The following is a 26,442-nucleotide window of genomic DNA, read 5'->3' on the forward strand; positions in this document are numbered from 1 at the left end:
GCAATGCCCTGTATAGGGTTAATCACATGAATGCAGCCTATTTGTTATATTATATTACATACTTCTATTTAATCTATTCTGTAAAAAGGCATCATTATCACAATACAGGAACATTTGTATATATTTTAGAATTCACAAATAAGCACCATTAAATCCAGGGATACATTTCTGATATGGAAGCTGCTGGGTACCTTGATAAATAATAGTGAGCAAAACCTGAATTTCAATGTGTGTCTTTGGGTATTTTTGTAAAGTGGTGTCAGGGTCACTAGCCCTGCATGACCCCTAAGGAAAAAAACAAAACAACAATTTCATATATATTTTTGGCTGAAATAAATGGAGTTCAGTCTATTATTTGTAGGCCATTATTACTTATTTTATTGATGCATAGTAAAATGACATGAGTTTAGGTATTGTGGTGGGATTTTGGATTGAGGACATATAGTAGTAATAACATTCAGTGTAATAGAATACAATCACAATGTTATATGAGTGTGTCAGAAAATACAATAATATATCTTGAATTGTGAATTGAAGAAGAAAAATAAGAAATCCAAAGTAGGATGAAATAATAGGTAGACTATAAGTATAATCATATGGATCACTGTGCTTAAAATACATTAAATTACATGTGAGAAGACACCGTCCATAGCATTCTCTGCCTAATTAGATTTACCAGCACTCCTCACTGTACCTGTTGGACTAAGCGCTTGGTGATGACCACATCTCGGTATATGACATTATCACAGAGCAGAAGCCAAAATTTCCTTGGTGGTTTTCAAAAATTTCTGGATAACAGGTTACTTATAAAGAGATCCCACCTATATATACTACTGAGCTACATGTTAAATAACTTATTCTCCTGCATGGCACATTTTGGTGACATTTACTGGTAGGTATAAAGGTAATACGGTTAATACAGAGCATACACAAATGCGGCAATAAAAACCAGAGGCAATATTTATTTGTTAAGTATTACTGTAAGAATGACGTTATGCAGTAAGTAGACAGTTACAGGTTAACTAAAGCCTTCAGTGGGGGCTCGTGGATTTATGTTCGTCACAGAAGGGACTAGATCGGGAGCTCTGCTATACTGTATAAAAGGGTCATGTGGAAATATAGTCTTTCTAGCAAAAATGATGATCCACTGAGTTGCCCCAATTTCTTTCATCTCAGCTGGACCACGGTTTTTCCATCAAGAGATCAGGGTCTTTGGACTACTACCAACAGCCAGGAATGTATTGGATAAGGTATGAGATGGTTGAGCGCCAACAGTCAGTGTTTCCATGGCAACGTGCTGGCAGTCTCCATTAACCAGTCCCTCCAGTGGATAAACATGCTTTTTTATTTTTTATACCCAGTCCATATGCCGCTTTATGAGTTTAATCTCAGTCTTTGTTCAGATCTTGCAACCGCCTCCTCCATCCCCTTCCGTCCATTATTCACGCTGACATGGCCGGCTTTTTTCATCACATGTGCTGAATCTTTCCTGTGGTTTAAAAGCCAGTATATATACAAATTCTGTATTATAATTTGAAGGAAAAAAAATATATATACCTGTCTGATCAAAGCTATCCGCAGTTCAAATTTCAAATTAAAAAGCACATACGCAGTGCCTTCTGCATATATCATCTGAATGTGCTCCATTATTTGGTATACCGTTATACACTGTAGTTTTAAACCACACCGAACAAAACCCTAACCTTAAACCCCCGACAACTAACAATGCATAACACAATGATGCATTGAACATCTGTCACATCAATACCGTTGTGTTATGGTATAATGTTTATTGTCTGGTTCTCTGTGCTGTTTGTCTGAATAGATTTTTAGTTACGTTTTATATTGCAAGTCTGTTATTTTTTGTACATTTAAACCTCTGTTAATACAAGTGTACTTTAATTCCGATTTTTTTTGTATTTTATTTTTTACTAAGTACTTATTAATAGTTGTGTTTTGCATTCTGCATTGGATTGTCTCATGCTGCAGAAATTTATGGCACCATATATATGCTGTAGATGATGATAAACAGAGAAAATACAATCAAACCAGGGGACAATGTATATGTAAGGCTGATGCCAAACAACGTTAAATTGTTTTAGGTGGAATTGGGTGACATAAAATAGCAAAGAAAGTGCTTCGTCCCTATGATTTCAGTTACAGTACATGTATGGGAATATAGGTAATAGCCCCCATACACCAGTGACAGATCACCGTGATGCAGAGATGTCGGGTTGCAGATTGGGCCAACATGTTGGATTTCACTGATTTGCCGATCACAATCAAAATATGATCGTGATTAGCAAATCGGTAAAATTTAACATGGAGAATTTCACCAAACCTCAGACAGATCGCGAAACATCGATGGTCGCCGGTCGGCATCTTCAACTGGCGGATCGTCATTTCCGATCCCATCGCAGGATCCAGCAATCAGTCAGATAGTTCTTGCCAACCCTGGAGGTAAAGGCCCCAAATACTAGCGATGGATCGCCCCATGTTCCTGTGATCCTGAGATGCCGGTTGCAGGATCGGTGAAATCCAACATGTTGGATTTCACTGATTTGCCGATCACGATGAAAATATGATCATGATTTGTAAATTTGTGAAATATAACATGGAGAATTTCACTGATCCTCCAACGGATCGCGGAACATCGAGGTCCACTGGTCATCATTTCTGACCGGCAGATTGGTGTTTCCGATCCCATCACAGGATCCGGCAATCCATCCCTAGGTATATGGTGGCCTTAGTGTGAACTATAGGGAGCATCTCCTATTCAGGGCCATTTGATGCATCAGGAACCCAACAGTTCATTGGAGCAGAGGTAATTAACATTTGCTATTTTATGTGTCTTATTTAATACTACCAAAACTATTATTTTACTTTATTCTTTTATGTTTTGGGTGGAATTTTTATTTAAAAGTGTTCAATTGTATTTTACTTCAGGGATTGGATACATTATCCAGCAATACTTAATTTTTTTATCACACTTAAAAACAGTTTAATGCTTTGTGTATGTTTTGTACAGTTATACGATTTATATTTCTATATTTGCACATAAAGTCAATATAGCATGCAAGGGTTTGCCTGGTATAGAAATGAGACGGTGTGTATATCAGACACCGCAGAGCTTGGCTGTAGGTGGGAGATTTCAATGTATAAACTGAAAGAAAAATGATGGTTGGATATTTGCTAGTGTGGCCATCAGGAATGCTATTGCATGAATGGGATCAGCATCGCCTCATTCAGGGAAGGGACAAATATGTTTTCCTCATTTATATATTACAGGGCTTCATTCTGTTCAGATGGCTTTTTAGAGCCCTCCAGGGTATTGTGTTAATTTGCTCGCACACAAAACTAATGTTTATATGCATAAAGTATCCAGCACAATATGCTAAAGGTATGATGTTGTCATATATGAGATTTACCTCTTGATTATAAGACACAGCCCAGTGTGCTATTAGGCAGCTAGTTAAATGTAATGAACAGGAAACAGAGAGCTCTCTGAGCCACAGCTTAGCAAGCAATATATAGTCAGTGCCATAGATGAAAGCCAGTCTGCTCTCATCTGACCTACACTGATTCATATTAAAGGGCCAATAAACCTAAATTACAAGTTGCCTTCTCCTATCCATCTACATTTTTTAAGCAATTTACTGTAACATTAAAAAGTAACTACATGTCCAGCAAACCCGTGGTGGCTCTTTTGTATGCCCAGTTTGAGCTAAATGGAGATTTAAAAGTTGAACGCTTAACCTGATGAGATTTACACTCTGAAGGGCTGTTTTGAGAATCTGCTGTCATGTGCAACCCAGCTCAATCAGTTGCTCAGTTCAAAGAGAGCAGTGGTGCCAATTCTTCATGCAACAATTGGAAGCCCCCCTTCACGCAGTGGTTTCCCTGGGAGACTTATCCTGCACCCATTTGTGGTGTATCCAGCCCAGGAAAAGGAATGTAAAGGCATACTTGTAATGTACATACATCATTACTCTTTAAATAAAGTGCTCAAAATACTGACCAGAGACAGTATAAGGCTGATTCTGCCGCAGCCATGTCTGTGTCTTATGTTAATGCCCCAGACAATTTCATTCATTCTGAGACTCCCACTTGCAGTGTCTTGCGGAAGGAAGTACTCTTCCATCTAAGGTTAGTTTTTAGGTGCACCACCAGTTGCACCATTGAAACTTGCACCAGCCCTATCTCCCTAAGGCAGGTGCAGTTTCTCCATCCGAGTATGGCCTCCTGTGTAAGCGGTTGTGTGACTTTGGATGCAGCAGCTTACAGCGGCACGCCCACCCCCATTACCCCCACCCCCACCTTCCCCGGTTACCTCCCTGGAATGCCCTTTGAGTTCCACAGAGAGTATGGTGGATCCCATTCTGCATCTCTGTGCATGCTCTGTGTGCGACTGGAATGCATGCGCACAGTTAAAACATCGGACAACTGTGTGCACCATCGAGTGCAACTCAGGATAAGGCCCTATCTATGTAGATGACATATTTAAAAAAAAAGGTCAAGGTTTGCTGCCCAGTTGACTTCCATACCCAGAACATACTGCCCATGATTAGTAGAAAGGGGGTTGTAGAAGCCAGGTCTCTCATATAACCAGACTGAATCCATAACCCATCGGTAGCTGGGTTTTAGAAAAGTTGTGAATATAAAGTAATAATGTGGTGGTAGTGAGTCCGGAGCACGGTTTAGTGTGCCCTGCGGGAAGCAATTGGACTATGAAGTCTGAGTGGCATTTACCATATTAACCATTTTAGACCCACACATGACACAGGAGCTTTTGGATTGTTCCAGATTAGAAATATTACAGCCGAAGTGATATGCAGAGCTCACAGGATCAGAATTTACTGGTTGTCACATGGGATTCTATTCTATGTACTAACGTACAAAAACGTAGCAGGGATGACCGTCACAACCTCAGAGGTGACTGAGCATTTTATACCATGGAGGAAATTAAGGCTGGCACACAGATCACATTGTAATAATTACTGTAATTACCATGTAGCAAAAGCAGGCAAATATAGAGAAAACTATGGGAATGCATTGATCTTCCCTACATATTTGCCTTGATACATCAAGGCCACAAAAAGGATAGTATTCTCCTTCCCACTTAAAATGAGAGCCTAGTTGTTTAGATGATTCAATAGCCACTGTTAATATGTAAATATGGGGACATAGAGCTAAAACCAAGATTTCTAAAGGAAAAAAACCTGCAAGGGGAGAGAGGCTAGTTTTGTGTTAAACACTTGGATATCGGTTATTGACCTGCAGTTGACAATGTAAATGTCGCCTTATGACTGCATACCAGACAGAGGGGTAAGAGGGCCCTGCCTGCATGGTTACTACACAATCTATAGGATAATAGGTGTTTAATACCTGAGCTTAAGTCCCACATAATTCATATTGGACCAGCCATATTGCAAGGGTAAAATGTGCTTGGTGCGTTATATGATCCAGTCACACAACAATGCATACCTCCCAACATGACTTATTCACAAAATGCTCTGTTCCTGGATTTCCCTCTTATTTTACATTGAAAAAGTCAGTTCCATATAAAATACATTGATAAAGCCATATCCATGTTCAGGGCCGGCGCTAGGCTGTGCTGCGCACAGCACCGTCCTGTGTTGCCGCCCCTTCCCGCCTCCGCTCCCTCCCTCTAAGCTTACATATGTGCTATAGCGCCGGAGGGAGGGTGGGCATTTCCTGCGCCCTCCGGAAACAGTAGCACTCCGGGCGACGGACCGGCTTGCCCGTGCCTGGAGCCGCTACTGTCCATGTTAGATTATATGTACTGTAATATAATGCCCCCAATTCACATTATGCCACACAGTAATGCCCCCTATTCAAATGACACCACACAGTAGTGCCCCCTGTTAAATTTATGTCACACAGCAGTGCCCCTATTCACATTACGTCACACAGTAGTGCCCCCTATTAAATTTATGCCACACAGTAGTTCCCCCTATTCAATTTATGCCACACAGTAGTGTCCCTATTCAATTTGTGCCACTCAGTAGTGCCCCTTATTCACGTTATGCCGCAGAGTAGGAATGCCCCTTATAAATAGCCATATAGTAGTAGTGCCCTTATACACAGCCACATAGTAGTAGTGCCCTTATACACAGCTGCATAGTAGTACCCTTATATAAAGCCGCACAGTAGTGCCTACCTTACAGAAGAATGCAGCATACTGAAGTGGATGTGATGAGAGCGGCGGGTGGGGGAAGCACCATGAGGTCTGGCAGGCACAGGCAGGACAGCTCTTCTCCTGGCTTTCACATCCGGCCAGAGGAATGTTTAAGAGAGAAGGAACCGAAGGTGAAATGAGAGGAAGTGCCCTCTCCTCTCCTCCGGCCAGACACAGTGAGTCACTACTGACAATGGAACTAAGTCAGAAATCAGTCCGGGTGCTTTTGATTGGCTGAGCTGCAGCTCTTTCTTGTGACTGATCCAAGTGGAAGAGCAAAGACTCTTCTGGCCGACGGCAGCCCCGCTCTGCTGGGCCTGCAACGTCTTCCAGGACACATGCCCCATTCGCCCCACCCTAGTTACACCTCTGGTAGGGACTGATAAATGAGTGTTAATATGTTACTTTCACTACAGTGCATCCGGAAAGTATTCACAGCGCTACACTTTTTCCACATTTTGTTATGTTACAGCCTTATTCCAAAATGGAATAAATTCATTTTTGTCCTCAAAATTCTACACACAATACCCCATAATGACAACGTGTAAAAAGTTTTTTTGAGATTTTTGCAAATTTAATAAAAAAAAACAACAACTAAGAAATCACATGTACATAAGTATTCACGGCCTTTGCCTTGAAGCACAAAATTGAGCTCAGGTGCATCTTGTTTCCACTGATCATCCTTGAGATGTTCCTACAGCTTATTTGGAGTCCACCAGTGGTAAATTCAGTTGATTGGACATGATTTTGAAAGGCATACACCTGTCTATATAAGGTCCCACACTTGACAGTGCATGTCAGAGCACAAACCAAGCATGAAGTCCAAGGAATTGTCTGTAGACCTCCGAGACAGGATTGTCTCGAGGCACAAATCTGGGGAAGGGTACAGAAAAATATCTGCTGCTTTGAAGGTCCCAATGAGCACAGTGGCCTCCATCATCCATAAATGGAAAAGGTCGGAACAACCAGGACTCTTCCTAGAGTTGGCCGGCCATCTAAACTGAGCGATCGGGGGAGAAAGGCCCTAGTCAGGGAGGTGACCAAGAACCCGATGGTCACTCTGTCAGAGTTACAGCATTCCTCGGTGGAGAGAGGAGAACCTTCCAGGAGGACAACCATCTCTGCAGCAATCCACCAATCAGGCCTGTATATTAGAGTGGCCAGATGGAAGTCACTCCTTAATAAAAGAACATGGCCGCCCGCATGGAGTTTGCCAAAATGCACCTAAAGGTCTCTCAGACCATGAGAAACAAAATTGAGACAAAGATTGAACTCTTTGGCATGAATGTTAAGCGTTCTGTTTGGAGGAAACCAGGCACCGCTCATCACCAGGCCAATACCATCCCTACAGTGAAGCATGGTGGTGGCAGCATCATGCTGTGGGGATGTTTTTAGCGTCAGGAACTGGGAGACTAGTCAGGATAGAGGGAAAGATGAATGCAGCAATGTACAGAGACATCCTGGATGAAAACCTGCTCCAGAGAGCTCTTGACCTTAGACTGGGGTGACGGTTCATCTTTCAGCAGGACAATGACCCTAAGCACACAGCCAAGATATCAAAGGAGAGGCTTTAGGACAACTCTGTGAATGTCCTTGAGTGGCCCAGCCAGAGCCCAGACTTGAATCTGATGGAATATCTCTGGAGAGATATGAAAATGGCTGTGCACCGACGCTTCCCATCCAACCTGATGGAGCTTGAGAGGTGCTGCAAAGAGGAATGGGCGAAACTGCCCGAAGATAGGTGTGCCAAGCTTTTATATTTAAAAAGACTTCTGAGGCTGTAATTGCTGCCAAAGGTGCATCAACAAAGTATTGAGCAAAGGTTGTGAATACTTATGTACATGTGATTTTTTTTTAGGTTTTTTTTTTTTATGAAATTTGCAAAAATCTCAAAAAAACTTTTTACACATTGTCATTATGGGGAATTGTGTGTAGAATTTTGAGGACAAAAATGAATTTATTCAATTTTGGAATAAGGCTGTAACATAACAAAATGTGGAAAAAGTGAAGCGCTGTGAATACTTTCAAGAAGCACTGTATATAGGTTGCAATAGGGAATTATAGACTGAGCTTAGTTTAACTGGATAGTATATGTAAATGTGATGTAGTTAAAGCAGGGAGCAAGGGCTTGTTTGACATAAGATCACATATGTTGTTTTGAACAATAAGGAAAAAACTTATTACGCAGCGGGTTTCATAGGCAAACACAGGGGGGGTTCCATCTGCCTGGAAAACCCCCTCCCCAGGCCACACCATGACCACATTAGAAATAGTAATATAATAGAATTTTACTAGTGCAGTAACACAAATGAAATAATTAGCACCACCTGTGGATCTTTTAACACATATATCAACCAGTAATAAATAACCTGTGCACCAAATAGGAGATCTGGAAAAAATGCACTTTTAGGATGTACTGTACTGCTATAGAGTCCAATATGTACATATATGTCCAGGACAGTGCTAGGTTCTTCTGCTGCTCCCCCAGACCCCCGGACTTGCTCCAATGCTCTGGAATGATGCCCACATCTAAAATAAAGACATTGATGTCAGGCAGGATGTCCCTATTGCCTGGTCCTGTATATGCTGGAATTATGACACACAATACACTTTGTATAACACATATTAAAGATGGTTAAGTACTAATTCTGCCCTCTTCATGGACTGGCAACACTCACTCTAAAATCAAGCATTTAGAAACCCCCCCTCTAGAAATTCTTCGTTTGCCACTGTGTTTGGTGTAATTTAGAACCCGCCAGCGGTTTCAATGTCAAATTGACAGCAATTACAAATCAGTGGTTCTGTTGTCTAAACTGAAGCCGCCGTCAATCCCCGGCGGTTTTTAAATGACAACCACTGCTGAATTGAAGTTAAACAATAGACAAGCACTGCATAGATCACTGTCCTTGTAAAAGTATGCACATAGTTAAAAATTAAAAGAAAAATGTGTGGGGTCCACCCCCCTCCCAAATCAATAACGTGCGCAGGACTTCTCTCACAAAATACTTAGATGACTTACTTTAGTCTTCTTTGGTCCATGTAATCATTATACCAGATGCCAGGGAGCACTGATTTAGGGCCTGATACAGAGGCACTCGCTGTTTGCGAGCGCTCACTCTGAATCAGGGTGTTTTTTTTTGGTTTTGGATTCCAGGCCGCTCGCAAAGCTGTGGATGAACACCCACAGCTAGTGTGAGCGGCCTGGCGATGGTCACGATTATCACGACCATCGGGCTTGCGTTGAGACCCCGCAGGAGGGTTTCAGCTCCCGCAAGCCTGAGTAGACTTCCTGCTCTAATAGAGCAGGAAGTCCACTACTGACATCATGTGTGATGTCAGTAGGGCCGCCCACAAACGGCAGGCATTCCAATGGGAACGCCTGCGTTTGTGCGGCCACCCCTCCTCCCGCCTACAAAACGGGGTGAGCTGTCAATAAACATCGACAGCCGCCCCGTCTAGTAGTGAGCCCCAGAGCGACTGAGCTGCCGTCGCTCGCTGGAGCTCACGCATGTGCACGCCGGAGGCGGCGCATGCGCAGTGGGGGAACATTGACCCACTTGCAAGCGCTGTGCGCTCACGAATGGGTCTGAATCAGGCCCTTAGTTCCTTGTGAAAGCTGCTGCTCACCACCTGAGAGTGCTTGCTACAACTCTGTAAAAATGGAATATAACATAGAAAAGTGGTGGAGGAGCGCTGCAAATACATACACCTTAACTACTCTATTGAGTTTGTAAATAATAGTATTTATTATACAATCTAAAAAATTTATATATAGAATATAAAATGATAACAATATAATAGTGGTATCATACAAATAAAAAGCAGTCTCATATAATAAACAGCATATGCTATGGCCCTCATTCAGAGCCACTCGCTATCGGCAGTACGCTCGTTCCGAGCGATGTTCGCACATCTGCGCATGCGTACGGTTTTTAGTATGCATGCGCGAACCAGTCAGTGCGGCCGAAAATCATTTGTACGCAATATAGCGAGTGCCTGCTATTTTGAGTGACAGAATGAGGCGTATGTGGGTGGAAACAGGGGAAGGTGCTTGAAAACGGGGAGTGGAGATCCGAACGCAGGCGTGCTTAAAGGTCAAAACGGGCGTTTTATGGGTGTGCATAATTAATATAGCAGCGTCAATGACCACGTCACTTGGTTTTTTTATAGTCAGAACTGCTCGCAAAATTGTGGTAGCAAAAACCAACCACAAGAATAGCGAGCAGTTCATACCCTGGTCGATGTACTCGATTAATCTAATAAATAGCGGACATGACGTAGGAATGCGAGCGGCCAGGGGGCGTATTTTTCCAAAAACCAGACCAGACCTAGAGGCGTGAACAGACCGCAAACAGCGAACGGTTCATTTGAATAGCCACCCCTTGTTTTTGAACGAACGAACGCAAATAGCGAACGGCTCTGAATGAGGGCCAATGTCTCCTATATCAATTCAAACACAAAATGTGCTATGGATAGTTATAAACGGACCAACTAAGAATACAAAGTATCCTACTTGGCAACAATGTATCTTCTGAGAACTATGTAATAAAAACACGTTAAGGATAAGCAATTTTAATCCTCAGTGCCTGTTCCACGCACGTAGTGCATGTCTGCACTCTCGGATTTACTATCTGCCAACTGGAGATCTTTTACTAAGGATGCAGCCAGTTGTTGGGCAGCACCATATCATCATAGCCTAAAGGCTTAACAGGACTGCATACCACTTAACACAGTTGAGCGGTTATTTACCCATCTCTGCCTCAACGATTGTAAAAGTCCAGCCACGCTGCTGGTCCACTACCAAGTACAGTGTATAGCATGCTACACCGACCGCTGGGCCGCGGCTGCCCATAGCTGAGTCGGGAGAGTGTTGGATCGTGGAGCTGACACACTCAGCCAGTATACAGCTGGCAGGAGCAGCGGCCCCTCTGCGCTGCCGGAGCATGTATTTTGTTTTCAGCAAATAGATCTGCCATCTAATGGTTTGGTGACTCCTCTTGTTATGTACTGGGCTGATACCTGTTGGAATATTTATCAGCTTCTGTGCGTGAGTAACACACTATCAGGGCTGTAGCTAGGGTAGTGCGGCCGGTGCCATCACGCAGGGCACCACAGGTCAGGGGGCACTGTTTGGGCCTGTCAAATTTCTGTTTATTATCATTCTTGCTTGTAGCTTCCTCTTATTTCATCCCCAGCATCTCCTGGTCTCTCCTATCTCTTCCCTGGCCCTTCCCCATGAGGCCATGGCCCATGGCCCTTTTTTGGGTGCATTATGTCCCTTTCAAAAATGGGGGGGGCGCCAATGCTCTTTCTGGCACAGGGCACAAAAAAAGTCTAGTTACGGCTCTGCATACTATATTCACGTCATTACTATTAGTAACAGTGGTGGACTCCAGTTATAATCCTTCCATCTAAAGGCACTGACTTAAATTGTTTGTTTTTAAGTCCCATGGACATTTTTTATTACATAGTTCTCAGAAGATACATTGTTGCCAAGTAGTATACTTTGTATTCTTAGTTGGTCCTTTTATACCTATCCATAGTACATTTTGTGTTTGAATTTATATAGGAGACATAGCATAAGTTGTATATTATGGAATCGGTATGACATACCACCGGACTAAAGCCCAGCGGATTTAATACCCACGCCGGAAGGCAGAAGACTGAAGATCTCGACAGGGTAAGTATTTAAGCTATCCCTAACCCTTTCCCCCTCCTAAACCTAACCCCCCTTCCCCTGTATCCTGAACCTAACCCTCCCGGGGGGGTACATAACCCTAACCACCCCCGGGGGTCCCTAAACCTAACCCCCCTTCCCCGTATCCTGAACCTAACCCTCCCGGAGGGGTGCCTAACCATAACCTCCCCCTGGGGGTGCCTAACCCTAACCACCCCTTCCCCTCCCAAAGTCCCCACGGGAGCCTCTAAACCTAACCCTCCCCCCGTGCGGCTACTTTCGTTTGGTATGCCGGGTGTTGGGATTTCGGCGTGGAGATAATGATAGGCGTCAGGATTTTGATGCCTATCATTAGTCCCATGCTGGGATTTCACAGTCGGGAAGCTGGCGGTCGGCATTTCGACCGCCGGCTTCCTGACCGCATACCGTTTATTATATGAGACTGCTTTTTATTTGTTTGATACCACTATTATATTGTTATCAGTGTATATTCTATATATACATTTTTTATAATGTATAATAAATACTATTATTTACAAACTCAAAAGAGTGGTTAAGGTGTATGTGTTTAGAGCGCTCCTCCAACTCTTTTCTATCTGTTATATCCACGAGTCATGGCAAGAAAACCAACCATATGGACTGGCCCTGCAGAGAGCACAACAAAATAAAAGGTCACTTGCTGATACTGTAATAGAAATGAAAGGCTAAACGCTGATTGGCTGAGTGCGTGGGAGCTGCACTCTCAGCCAATCAGCACTTATCCGGGTTTGTTTTATTGCCAAGACTCGTGGATGCCTACATGGACCGAAGAGGACCTGATCAAAGGATTTTGTGAGTATTAAATTGGAAAAGGATGGCTGTGTGGGGAAGTTTTTTTTAGTACAACATTAGGAGTGTGTCTCTTGTCTTTATTTTACATTTGTTAAAATATTTTTTTACAGACGGACTACAAGCACCAGCAGGCCCTTAATGTCAGGGCATGCTGGCACTTGTGACTCTACAAGTGCCATTATGCCTGGTCTGGCTTGCTAGGACTCGTAGGTCATCTGTAAAAAAAAAATATTAACTATTTATTAACCATTGACCCCGCACCCACCGCCACCAGGGGTTTGGTGAACAGTCCCATTTTTTGGTATCTCCCGACTTTCCAAGGGATTACAGCTCTGGGCTGATCAGTTTGAGGCTATTTAACATTATGACTGTGTGTCTCCATGCTATAGCGTTATCCCCCCGGCTGGTTTAGCCTGGTGCTGGTTACTGAAAAAATGCACCCCATGCCATTCTAACCCCCCACCCACACCCCCACCCTACTTTCCAATACCAGGCTAGGCTCAGACGTCCAGGGCTGGTTATTGATTTGGAAAGGAAGGGGGCACACATTTTTTTTTAAAGAATTCAACTATTTCTATCCATTTAAACCTAATAAACCCTGCACAGATCATAGGACCTGATTCACAGTTGTACACTATTGTGAAAATAGGCTAATGCCTGCTAACAGACCCACCACCTGAAATAGTGTGAGACTGACGGAGAACACACCACCATTGCCGCAACATCGGTTGCACAATGACTCCTCAAGTAAGTCCTGAGCTGCGCAGATTCCGGGTCAACTTTCACTCTAAAAATGGCCTCTGAGACTGTGGTTCTGCTATTGGGGATGCAGCTGCGAGCTCAGACTCGCCCCTGGAACTCCCATAACATGCCCACAGACCTCCCCAACTCCACCCAGGAATGCCCATGGATCGTAGTGATCCGCCCAGGAACAATGAGACATTGTGAATGCCGTGTAAAACTACAGCTCATGTGCAGTGAGAATTTCCTGAGCATCTCACACATGCACAGTAGCAAAAAATCACTCAACTGCGTGAACATAAGCATATCATACAGCTATGGCGCATAGTAATCTGTGCAGTACTTCTCCCAAACTCACCTGCCACAGATAGGTCTATTGTTTGGGCGAGTTTGGAGGCGGGTTTATGGTGGTTTTCAAAGTCCCTGCTTGATAAATCCGGGGTTTCTATTCTATCTATGTTCTAAAACATTGATGGTGCTTTGATATTCAATTCTGTACTATTCTAAAGTTTGCTTTCTCTGCAGTTTTGCAGCGGTTTTGGTCTTATTAAATCGGCAGGTGGCAAAACCACCGTAAAACTGCCGGGATTTGAAACCCACCGCTTAGTGAATTTGCCCTAAGCCTCTTGCAACAAATCATTCTGATGCAGCCTTGTCTAATCTTCCAGACACGGCAGCCATAAGTTTCAGGCAGCTGCTGTAGGTTGCTGTTCAAAACTCAATCCCAGGCTTTTGTGTGATTAAGTGCATACACCACTAAGCTGTGTTTTGGTTGTTGAAGAATGGACAGTCTTGGAAACAACCATTATAATAAAAATGGGACATAACTTATTTACACTGTGTTCAGTATTAGCGATCATAGGCACAATTTATCTAGAGGTGAATGACTCTCCGGAGGATCTCACAGAGATTGAATGCAACTAATAACAGAGCTACCTTTCTGTGCCGCTCAGTTATTGCAAATATTGTTATTATAGTGATAAACAGTGGATTTGCAGAATATGTTTGTATTATCAGTGTTGGGATAATAAGATGATAGTTGATGGAGTTTGCTATAGTTGGCAGAACACACTCAGAGCTGAGGCTGAGATGGATGAATGTGCTTTGAAGCTTTGAAAATCGGTCCCAAAAAATATGATAGAAAAATATAATATTTACACCCATTGATGAGACAAGCGCATCACAAGACGCATCCGGCCTCGCTCCATTAGCGTTAGGTTTATGTCAAGAGTACATACACCCAGATACACTTATACACACAGCCAGGTTTTTTTACATTTGTTATTATAGCAGAATTACACACATTCCCTGTTCAATTTTATTTAAAGTTAATACCTCAGGGCTGGCCCTGACCAATTTGGTGCCCCAGGCATGATTTTAGCTGGTGCACGCCTCCCCATGGAAATAGTTGCCACCTGAAAGCACTGTCACACCAAAATCTTTCTCCAGGAGAGGGAGCCGCTTAAATTGCAGCCAATACCACATAATATAATATATTAATGATCATTACAAATTCAACTCACAGCCCAGACTCCCTTCTCCTCCTCCCAGCCAGCCTGCCTCTTTTTCCCCTCTTGCTGTGTCCTCCTTCCAGCTCCCCCTCCTCTGGCACAACTATCTCCTCTTCCCTTCCTGCCTCTCTTCCCTTCCCTGCTCCACCTGTGTCCTCCTCTCGGCTCCATCTGTATCCTCCTCTCGGCTCCATCTCCCCCTCCTCCAGCCCGCCTGCCTCCTTTTCCCTACCCACCTCCCTTCTCTTCCAGGCCCACCTATGTCTTCCTCCCAGTTTCACCTTTGTCCTCCCTGCTCTGCCTCCCCCTCCTCCAGTCCGCCTTTCTCCTTATCCCGACCCACCTCCTCCCAGCTCCACCTCCCTCCACTTCCCGACCTGCCTGTATCCTCCTCCCGGCTCCACCATACCCTCCTCTAACCTGCCTCCCTCCTTTTTCCTACCTGCATCCCTGCTCTCTGTGTCTACACAGCACCGTATATTTGAACAGTGATGATTGATCATCACCCTCCTTTTCATCTGATCATGAATATCCACACATTTTCTTAATTCCCTCCCCTGCTTTTTCTGTCCACTAGCGCAGCCGTCATCACTAGAATCACTTCTACCCAGGGACGTAACCAGGGGTGTGTGACTGGTGCTGTCGCACAGAAGCAATGGCTCTGTTGCCGCGCCACAGCCCTTCTTTCTGGCTAGCAGGGTGCCTGGAACAGCACCCTGCAGCTAGGATCACTTGTGCAGTGCTGTCCAGAGTGCACTGTGGATGCTTCAGACGGGCACTGTGCAATCTGTGCAGCAGACCATGCGTCCTCAGAGTGTCCGGTCAGCGCTGACCTTATTGGTACTGCCAGCCAATCCCTTTTGAACGATGTCATGACATCATGCGCACAACATCATAATGTTGCACACTTAGGGGGTGAGGCCAACACAGGGCGCATTTGTGCCCTGTTACAGCCCTGCTTCTACAGATGCTCAGTGCAAGAGATCCATTTTAAATAGGTCTCCTCTTGGCATATGCACCCCTCTGTCTACATGCCCATGATACCCCATGAGACAATTCTGTTCTGTGTGTACACCCAGTTGACACCAAAAAGAAATGGCCAAGATCATCCGACTCAGAATGCATCAGGTTGTTCTGAGATATGATTAGATTTCTTACCCACTTTCAAACAAGCCGCTTCTATTAAGTATAAAAGGCCCAAACAAACACATCTGCTAATACAACACTGTACCTGTGAGTTCTAGTCTAGAAGATACAGCACACCCTGGTCACCTGTGGAGTAATTTTCTTCAGACTGGTCGCTCTGGCTAACAGACACCTTTTAAGCTGCATACACACGGAATGATATTGTGAATGATAACGATATCGTTATCATTCATACCGTTCAATATCGTTCCATGTGTATGCAAGACATCGTTAACAATGGGCGCTCCCGTGGATCGTTAACGATCTCTTTCATCGGCCGTACTTGCAGGCTAATCTGACGATATCATCAGATCCTGCAAGTTTGGGGATGCAGCCGGTGACGTCACTGAACGATATCGTTCAGTGTGTATGCTCAATGTTGGGAACGATATTGAGCCCGGCAGGGACAACACTGAATGATATTGCTCACGGAGCATATCGTTCTGTGTGTACCCGGCATTAGGCCAGTATCCAATTAGCCCCGTTTTTCATGAGAGGGGTCCGTGAAACACCAACACGAAAACATGGCTGTTTTCGGGAATTTTGTTTCTCCTGCCTGAACAGAGGGCCTGATTCAGAGCCGGACGCTCTGACCAGAGCTCTCGCTCTGAATCAGGGCCCTCCCACATGAAAATGGAGCGGCCTCTTGGACGCTCGCATAGCTGTGGGTGACCACCCACAGCTATAGCGAGCGTCCATGATGATGGTCGCGATGGTCAAGACCATCGCGACCATCGGGCTTGCGACGGAGACCCTGCGGCAGGGTCTCGCTGCCGCAAGCCCTGGAGTGATTTTGGCTCTATCAGAGCCAAAATCACTCCCACTGACATCACTACTGATGTCAGTGGGGCCGGCTTCAGACGGTAGGTGTTCCCATGGGAACGCCTCCTTCTGGCAGCCACGCCCCCGTGCAATCAACATCGACAGCACGCCCCCTTTGGTGCGAGACCCGGAGCGACGGCTACCCCGTTGCTAGCCGGGTCTCGCGCATGCGCACGACGGAGCTCCCTCCGTCGTGCGCATGCGCATTGGGGTAACATCGACCCGCTTGCAAGCGTCCTGCGCTCGCAAGCGGGTCTGAATGACCCCCAGAGTCCAAGTTACTTGTTGTCGGTGTCACAGTGCAGTGCCAGGTACTGCTTAGTGCTGCAATGCATGTAGTGCAAAGTCACAGATGCAGTTTTCTTCCATCGTCGTTGCATACAGAGCTGTGATGTCATGGATTGCTGCACAGGGTATTTTTAGTTCCATAATCAGGAGAACTATTCCTAAGATTAAACTCTAGTATTAGCAATGTGCACAGCTTATGGCAGTATTTGAGCAGCACGTACCTGGCACGTGTGCATCATTACTTTGCACAATGTATTAGTGCCCGTCTGCTATTATGTGGCTGCAGTTATCCAAGCGTTGCTGTCACCATGTAATAGCAGGCGCAACACCGCACAGCAAGCCAGCAGTGCCAGTTGCTATAAGACATTGCAGTCTTGTGCATAGCGTATATACCCGAATTGGAACGGGAATGACGGTTGTGCGGTTGGCGCAAAACAAAGTTTGTGCCCAAGGCCTTTTAATTAATAAGCGTTCCAAAGTGTACTATGGGCCTGATTCAGAGAGAGACATGTATGCGGCGGCTGTGCGAAATTATACAGGCAAAAAATGCCTTCTACCGCCTCGTCTCCGCTGCTGAGGCCAGTAAATCAGTGTTGGAAGATGCAGTCACCGTCCTTGGCACTCCCGGCTCCATTTAGGGAAATGGTCCCCTGCTCCACCCCGTATTCACTTACAGCCTGTCAGTCAGGCTGCGGCATCCAGGGCACTGCAAGAGAGGTTGCAGGATGAGATCTGCACATGTGCAGTGCTGCTTCTGCACTGATCTCAGACTATCTAAGATGTGCATGAACATCGGAGTTCCGTACACCTCTGAATTAGGCCTTGTATACTAAATCACAGTTGTGCTGTGCTGTTACTGCTAGTGTGACAGGTCCTATTTAATGTAGGGAAGGAAAGAATAAGATAAAAACAGTTATCAAGGTAAAAAGTCAGACAATTAAACATTTTTCCAAACTGAGGAAAAGTCGCACATGTGTAAGGTAAGGGGTGTGCGCTTTTTTTTTTAAAACATGTATGGGATAGTTCAACAGAATAGTCAACATTTTCCAACTACGCAAAGAAAGACCGCCAGTGGGCATATTGTCACATCTATGCCACCATAAGTGACAGATAAAGAGTGTCCTTATCTGTTTACAACAAAATATATCAACACATAAGAGGAACAGACGGGTGATAATGTCTCTATTTTAAAAATAAACCACTTAATTCCTCTACTGGGGACACTAATCGTCCTCTTCACAGCTGTCAGCACAATACATTATTTCATTCCAAAAATAACAGGGATTAGCCGCTGTGGGTGTTCCCTTGTTTTCATGCATATGGCGCAGACACTAAACATGTAAACATATATATTTATTTGTAATAAAAACAAATAAACGATACCCAATGTGGACCTGGTTATGTGTCTACCAGGATACATAGAACCTGTATTAACTGCAGATTAATACAAGATTGGAGGAGATGCCCTCAGATTGGTCTGTATTACAGGAGAAATACAGTAGGTGCTGGCTCATGGAACAGATGTCCTGCAATGTTACAGTGGGAGAATGGCTGAATTAAGTGCTATAAAGTATTTTTGCCAAGCAAGGCAAACATTTTAAACCATGCCAATGTCCCTCCACCTATACGTATATATATATTATATATAGAGGCCTGATTCAGAGTTGAATTGCTATGCTGATATGTATTTGGACAATGTTTTTATTACAGCGAATGCGTCTTAAGTCACATGACACATGTGTCCCGATGCCTCTGCGATGTCACTCAGGGGGCGATGTGACTAGGATCACCAGCAGACTGGGCTGATTAGTTTAATATGTGACACTTGTATATCTGTGTGCATTTAAATCTGTATATGAAGCACAACGGAACTTGGAATGAAGAAAGCTGCGGACGCTATATTGTATCACTTTGTATAAAGGTTCAGAGACTCAGTCGCACACAGATATACAAGTGTCACATAACAAATGACTCTGCACAATCTGCTGGTGCGTCCTATTCGCATCGCATTGTGGCTTAGATGCAATTGTGGCAAAAACACACCCGTCGCTAGCACAGTCTTACTGGACTCTGGCCTCATTCAGAGTCGGTCGTAAGCAGCCGCTCGGTCATACGCCTAAAGACAGAGAAGCTGAAAAAGGAAGCAATCGCATGGCCGGTTGTTCGCAATCAAAGTGACGCCGTACGTGAACAATGCACCTCCTCTAGCTAACAAGTGATAGCAGTTAGCGATCGAGTCAATCGTTGTCAGTCGCTGTATGTTAATTTTCTTCTGATGGTTGCGGCCGCTTGTGTTGTGTGCAGATTACATCAAAAATTAACAGAAAACCGCATAGAATAAGCCATCCCCCTGAAATATATTTATTATTCGCTAATGCAAACGCAGCTGAATCAATTACATGCCAATTAGCAGTGTTATTAGCTATAACAAACGATTATTAGCTGCTTGCATTGTGTGGCTCAAAATAGAAACATCAATCCTAACATCAGTAACATTCGATAGTATCGATTGTACTCTGGGGCTTGCGAGAGCAAGTACCCTACCTCAAGCTGTAAGATCAGCCAGGCCTCGAGCCTGCTCGCAGAGTGACGTTTTACTACTTCCGGCCTTCTATGTCGGTCCTAGCAGGTAATTTATGTACGCCCCTAAAACGCCCTGAAAGCGGTGAGGAACGCCTGCGTTTTCAGATCACCATCCCCGTCAACACCCACAAACGCCCTTTCATGTCAATCAACTCTCGGAAACCACTTCCTGCTCGTAAGCCGTACGATCGACAGCATTTTGGATCGCAAGGTCTCATACGCACATGCGCACAACTAACCGTACGCATGCGTGGTTTGGAAACATCGGATGCGTACGACCGAGCGGCCGCTTACGTCCGACTCTGAATGAGGTCCTCTGTGTGTTAAGAGGGACTTTTTAGCGTGACTGCTGCAAAGATGTGTAAGGAGTAAGGACACATCTGTACTAATGGGCGCCTGAAAGGAGAAACAATTGAATTGCTCCGTTGGTTGCCTATTCGTATATACGCCCAGCAGGGGGCATCTACAACATTTGAATCGCAGCCTCAAAAAGGATTAGACACAGAGTGATTGACAGTTAGGGACCATTTGTGGGTGGCAACGGAGGGGGGGAAAACGTGGTTGGGTCACAACTGTTTTATAGGAGTGTCGGATCCAGTGACTGCGTTTTTGTACTTCTTATCACTGGTGCCGGCTTCGTAGTTCCGTCGGTCATTCTGAGTAGCTATAGGGAACCTCAGAAAGCCTCTGATCTGCAACTGATGCTGCGTCTTTGTACACAGATGATGCAGTTGCTTGGATTAGGGGAGGCGCCGATGGGCGCTTCAAGACATATCCCAGCGGCTGCGACATTTGCATATTAACTCACAGTATCTGCGTAAAACACGAAGCCACAACGGGAATAGCATTCAACTCTGAATCAGGCCCATTATTCCTGATTTACACACAATGACTACATGGTCCATGCCTCTGATCTGCTCACACCAACCAGTTGCAGTCACAGTCTGCCACGGCCACCACGCTACAGTAAAGCTGGCCACACACTAGACCAACTTACATTCAACCAGCCAACTTGTTGATTGGTTGGAATGAAAATCTGGTAACGTATGGGAGTAAATGATGATCAGCAATTTGCTCCTAAATGCCATAAAACAGATGAAAATGGTCGGTCAGACAAGTTTGTTAAATGTATGATCTAAACAATTTGATCAAACAGTTTTGGACCATTTTCCAGCGTTTTGGAGCAAATTGCTGATTGTATTCCTTACCAGATTTTCATTCCAACCAATCAACTAGTTGGCTGGTTGGATGTAAGTTGGTCTAGTGTGTGGCCAGCTTTAGGCCATACCAACAACTTGTGCAAATCACTGTTTATTATAATAACCTACATCACATTTTCCTACGCACCTCTATAGAAGGCCAGGAAAAATCGGCAAAGTTGATGGCTGCAAGAAATGGTCGGAATGCTGGCACCTGACGACCAGTACTGGCTTATGTAACATCATATGTACCAAGTCTTACATTTTTACCGTACTATCACACTGTTGAGACTTATTCTACCATGCATCATCCATAAACTCAGATAGATTAAGATTAAGACATATTCTGCACATCTAACTTCTTGGTTAATACAGAGTGTGAAGAGCTCTACAAATCTATTCTCTTGCCAAAATAATTAAGTTTCCTGCACAGATAAACATGAAGCAGAATACGCAATTAAATGGCATCACACACATGTAAACAACTAGCTGTTATGTAGGTACGCGTAGCCTGGCTGACCCACTGTGCAAGGTCAGGAAATACTGCGTCCTCTGGCTCGCTGACAAATATATTTAAAATAAATACAGACAGGAGTAAAGAGGGTTCACTATAAGAGATGTTTCCCTCAGGTGAACACGTTGTAGCGGTGACAGGACTTGCCAGGCTGTCTTTTCTCTATGCTCTCCAGACCTTGATCTCTTAGTGCTGTTGACTTATAAACATTTAGTTTACCCTGGACAGCACGGATATGATCTTTTACTGCACCGGTGTCTACACAGCCGTAGAGAAGAGGAATTTTCTGACATACTGATACATGTATAAGACAGTAACTGACTGTACAATGTGCACTGTGACATTATGAGCTAAGCATGCTATATCCTTTCCTGCCTTGCTAGGGTGAGTGTGTCTTCTGGCATAGACTTCAATAACATGGATTCTTATATTTTGCCATCAAGCATACCTGCAGCTAAGTGGATACCACACAGAGAGACAGTCTGTCTGTTCAGCCATTTTCTAATCATCCAGTAACAAATTACCTAAAGATTCCCGTCTCCCAGGGATGGAGATTCTTGAAGTAAATAGGTAGTATCTTCACCTGTCTTCTCCTACCAACTTGTCCAAATATGGCCATTGCTGGTCCCTCACCTACTAACTGACACTGCATGTTACACACAGATGATATTAGCTTTAAATTAATGTTTAATTTTGCCAAATAGGTTTATCCATTGAAGTGTTAACCATCGATGGTCAGTTTTTAAACATCGGATGGAAACCATTCATGGTACAACCATGAATGAATGGTATTGGGCACACATGCCCAGATTAAAGGATACGTGGCCATCAGTGCTGCCTCCAGGGCCCTGTGCGATGGCATAGGTCGCAGGGCTCTGGGGGGGCTGCACTGTTGCTGCCCCACATCACCTGCATGGGTTTGTAAGGTGCTTGGAACGGCACCCTGCAACCAGTAGTGCTACTGCAGAGCCAATCAGAGCCTCTAAGGCAGTGGTGTCAAACTCGGGCCCTTCAGTTTTTGTGGGACTACATATCCCAGCATGCCCTGCCACAGTTTTAGCATGCCCTAATAGCAAAATTGTGGCACTGCATGCTGGGATGTGTAGTTCCACTGCAGCTGGAGGGCCTGAGTTTGACTCCACTGCTCTAAGGGATACTCTGGGTAGTGCTGTACTTCCTAGAGATGGTGGGCCCACATCATGATGTCACTGGTTTAGGAGGGGGGGGGGGGCTGCACTTTCACCCTGTTATGGTGTGGGAGGCCATGCATGCACTATACAGCAAAGCAATGTAGGTGTGTTCTGGTAGAGTAGGCAAGTGAGCTTATAAAAGAGCTCACGATGAAGCCTGGAGTTTGGAGGGAAGATTGGTTCTACTCTAATAATCACCACAGTGCTGTAAATGTTAGGAAATGGTGACAGTGGGCATATTTTGCATACAGGCCCACACTGGTATTTCACAGTGCAACAGTCTTTTACCTCATTTCTATCTATATAACTGTTAGCAGAATCTTCAATATACTTTTTACAAGCTGTAATTCTATGTAAAATGGCTGAGAGTTCTGCAGAAGCGCTCGGAAAACACAATTTACAACCCAGCCTTTATTATTTCAGTTTACAGTTTCATAAATAATACATTAATGGATGGGCTGCTGTTTCAGAAGCTGCAGCTCCAGTCTTTCTCATTAGCACTTTTTGGTGTTATATTTCACAGCGCCACTTCTGTGGGAATTTGTGATCTCTGTTAACAGGCTGGAATTGATGGCTTAACGTGCAAATGGTGCATTAGTGCTGTTCTGTGCTCTTGCAGCTGTCTACTTAACTGCCTGTCACATTTCCATGCATAAAAATTAAGGTTATTACTTTGTAATAAAAGAGTGGGATAATGTTGTTTTAAGACCCAAAACACTTTGGTTAAAATGTAGAAAAGCAGTTTTATGTCACCTGCTACATGCCTGATAATGTGAGTATAAAATATAATACAACAATGGAAAATAGTAATAATAATAGACCAAACAGAACGACAGGGGGGATCCTAGTTATTATTCTGCCTGAGGCGACAAATGAAATGTTGCCCCCCTCATATGTCTAATAATAACTGTTATTATTGCCCTTGCCATCATCATGTATTTATTTATAAAGCACTAACACAGTCTAGAAAACATACAATAAATACAGAAACAAAAAATAAAATATAATATAGTGTTTTTAAATTGTCATAGAAGTGTACGACTATCCAATGCTTAGGACTAATGAATTGACCAGAGAGACACACCTAGTTCCTACCTGAACACAAAAATAAAGTACTCTAGAGAAGGTGCCAGTGGCGTAACAAGGTGGATTGCAGGGGACCCCCGCTCTGAGACTCTCGCACCCCAGAGTAGATTTGTTTGTGCCTTGCGCAAAGGACTATGCACACTTAGAAGAGGCCCCTGCTCCGCTCTATTTCAGGAGCAGAGTGGAAGACCGGGAGGCATAAGGAATAACTTAAAACTTTGATGGTCAGAAAACAGTTTGGTAGGCTGAAAGCAACCGTAAACATTAGACATTTTCAGATTGTTGCTCTAATTAATAATTCTGTTGAGAGCATAATAGTGGATGACCTACAAGGTAGAGAGAACAAATTGTGATACAATACACATGTGTTACCTTGTTTTGAAACATGCTTCAAATTTAGCATCCTCTTCTGCTGTGACGACAGGGCATGTCTCACAAATGACCTTGCAAGTACAGATTTGAAAAGCTTTTAATGTGATGTCTGCTTCAAATACTGCATCACACCAGAGGAACCCACGGTTCTCCAGGTATTGTGAAACTATGTGTTGCAGTATTTTACCAAGCTGAGTTTAACAGGGCATGCTGGGACTTGTAGTAATTCCTTTTCAGTTGTTTACGTGTTTAAAATTATTCATTGACGAATGATAAAATTATTACATGTGACAGCAGGACTTTATGTCGGTCATTGTCACCATCCGTTATGTGTGAAATAGAACTATGTGATGTTGTATCTCTTGAACTGTAATGTGCACCAATCACCATGATTGTCCATCCGGTAATGTGCTTCAGTGAAACTTTTGATGAAGAGCATTGACTACCCTCTCAATACACAATAACAATGTTGCATTATCTATTACCAGAAGTCACAGTCTGTATTACAGGATTTGCTTTTCTTTAAATCTATTTATTAAATGAATTTGGCAACTCCAAAAGAGAAATATGCTTCTGGGTTATGCAATGTAAACTGCAGCCCTTTGAGTCATTTGTCTACTTCATATGCTATCCAGAGCAGCCTATACTGCAACGAGGAGGCCAAATAAGGGTGAAACAGTCTCTAGGTACATGTTCTGTGTTAGCAAATCTTATTGGGTAGGCAACTTACTCGAATAACTGCCGTATAAACTACTCAGCAGCCTATTCTCATTTGGAATGGTTTGTGACTTCATCAATGTAATCTGAAGGTATATTAAGTTTTTCGTAAACTAATAAAGCTCTTTGTCCTTTCATGCTCTCATCAGACCACCGCTCTTGATAAGGAGAGGCAGGTTTTCAGACGAAGACGCAACCAGGATGTGAGGAACCGATTCATGGTCCAGCCAGCGGCACCGGAACTTAACTCAGAGTCAGAGGACTATTCACCGAGCTCATCTGAAACTGTTCGCTCACCTAACTCACCTTTTTAAGGAAACACTAAGTCATGGCTTAACCCTTCGAGACTTCAGAACGACATTGAAAATCTTCTAGAAATCTGTTGTGAACATTACTAATGTTAATGTTTTCTAGGTTCGAAAGAAAGTACAAATAATAGGGGAGAAAGCATGATAATGTGGACATCTTCGGCACTATAGGGTAAATGTTTGTGCGCTAAAATTTATTTATAAATGAGTGAAAATATGACTGAATTTAGGGCTGCTATCAACAGAGAGCTTAGATATTGGTGGATGACGTTTGCATTGAACATCACAGAAGTCATGCAATTTATGAATGGTATATCACAACATATTTGGCCAGGAAGTAAACAGTGAAAGGCCTTGTTCTCACACTGCTATATATGAGACGCATAAAATAACGCTAAGATAAATTAGGGTATGAAATGTGGAGCTCAGACGCATCTTGGGGGGTGGTGACTTCCTTGCGCTTGTGTTCTTGAACACCAGTCCTCAAGGAATATAAAAGGCTCTGAGTGTATGCCTGCTTGAACACAAATGCATGAATACAAATAAAGGGTGCTATAAACTGTGCAAGTATGGACTTGGGAAAAGGAATTGAAATTCATACCATCAATTGTATCACTATAACCATTCCCCCCTGGAAGGCCAGGGAGAGAATTCGCAGACAGTGGATGTATCATCAAAACGTTGCAAAAAAAAAAATATTGCAAACCAATTCTACATTTTATGAAGGCCAAATTTACCAAATAGCATTTTTGTGTGAACTTATAACAGCAATGCAGTTTCTGAGGTAAAATATTGTCAAAAACCGTGTGTGACAATGATTTATGTGCTTGTTGCCTGTTGTTTTTTTTATGTCTGTCATATTCCACCAAGAAAAAATAAATCCAGTTATTTTTTTCCTTGTCATTTTAAAATAAAATTCGAAATATTCTGTCATTGTTTTCATGTTTGTTTTGGTCATACACATTTTTTCATTGTCATCAATTGTAGTAATGCTGTCATTAAAACATTGAATGATCAAAAATAACAACGGTTTTATGGCTGCTCCACTTCTGTGAATTACCCCATCCTTTAAGGCACAGGGGGTCATTTATATTAAAGGGGTAGGAAACCTCCCCAGTTTGCAACTGGATTTGAGACGCTCACATGATACTCACATCCAATCCTGGACCTAGAATGACTGCTTTGTCCACTGCTGTCTATAGCTTACTGGCAGCACTGC

At 43.6% G+C, this 26,442-nt stretch overlaps 1 protein-coding gene across 5 annotated transcripts in view; it reads left to right on the top strand.

Annotated features, from left to right (window-relative positions):
• Positions 1-26,156, top strand: part of DCLK1 (doublecortin like kinase 1) — a 454,917-nt gene extending 428,761 nt beyond the window's left edge. For 3 of the 5 annotated variants that reach the window (XM_088460208.1, XM_088460209.1, XM_088460211.1), the window contains one exon: positions 25,065-26,156. In XM_088460208.1, the coding sequence (XP_088316334.1) occupies positions 25,065-25,229 (165 nt within the window). In that variant the 3' untranslated portion in view covers positions 25,230-26,156. Of the gene's footprint in view, positions 1-1,176; positions 1,251-25,064 lie in introns of all 5 variants that reach the window. The other 2 variants (XM_088460210.1, XM_088460212.1) reach the window with 1 other exon arrangement.
• The last annotated feature ends 286 nt before the right edge of the window (positions 26,157-26,442 follow it).

Source organism: Taudactylus pleione, unplaced genomic scaffold (assembly GCF_031769625.1).
Source record: "Taudactylus pleione unplaced genomic scaffold, aTauple2 ptg000043l, whole genome shotgun sequence".
In the NCBI taxonomy this organism is placed as follows: Eukaryota; Metazoa; Chordata; class Amphibia; order Anura; family Myobatrachidae; genus Taudactylus; species Taudactylus pleione.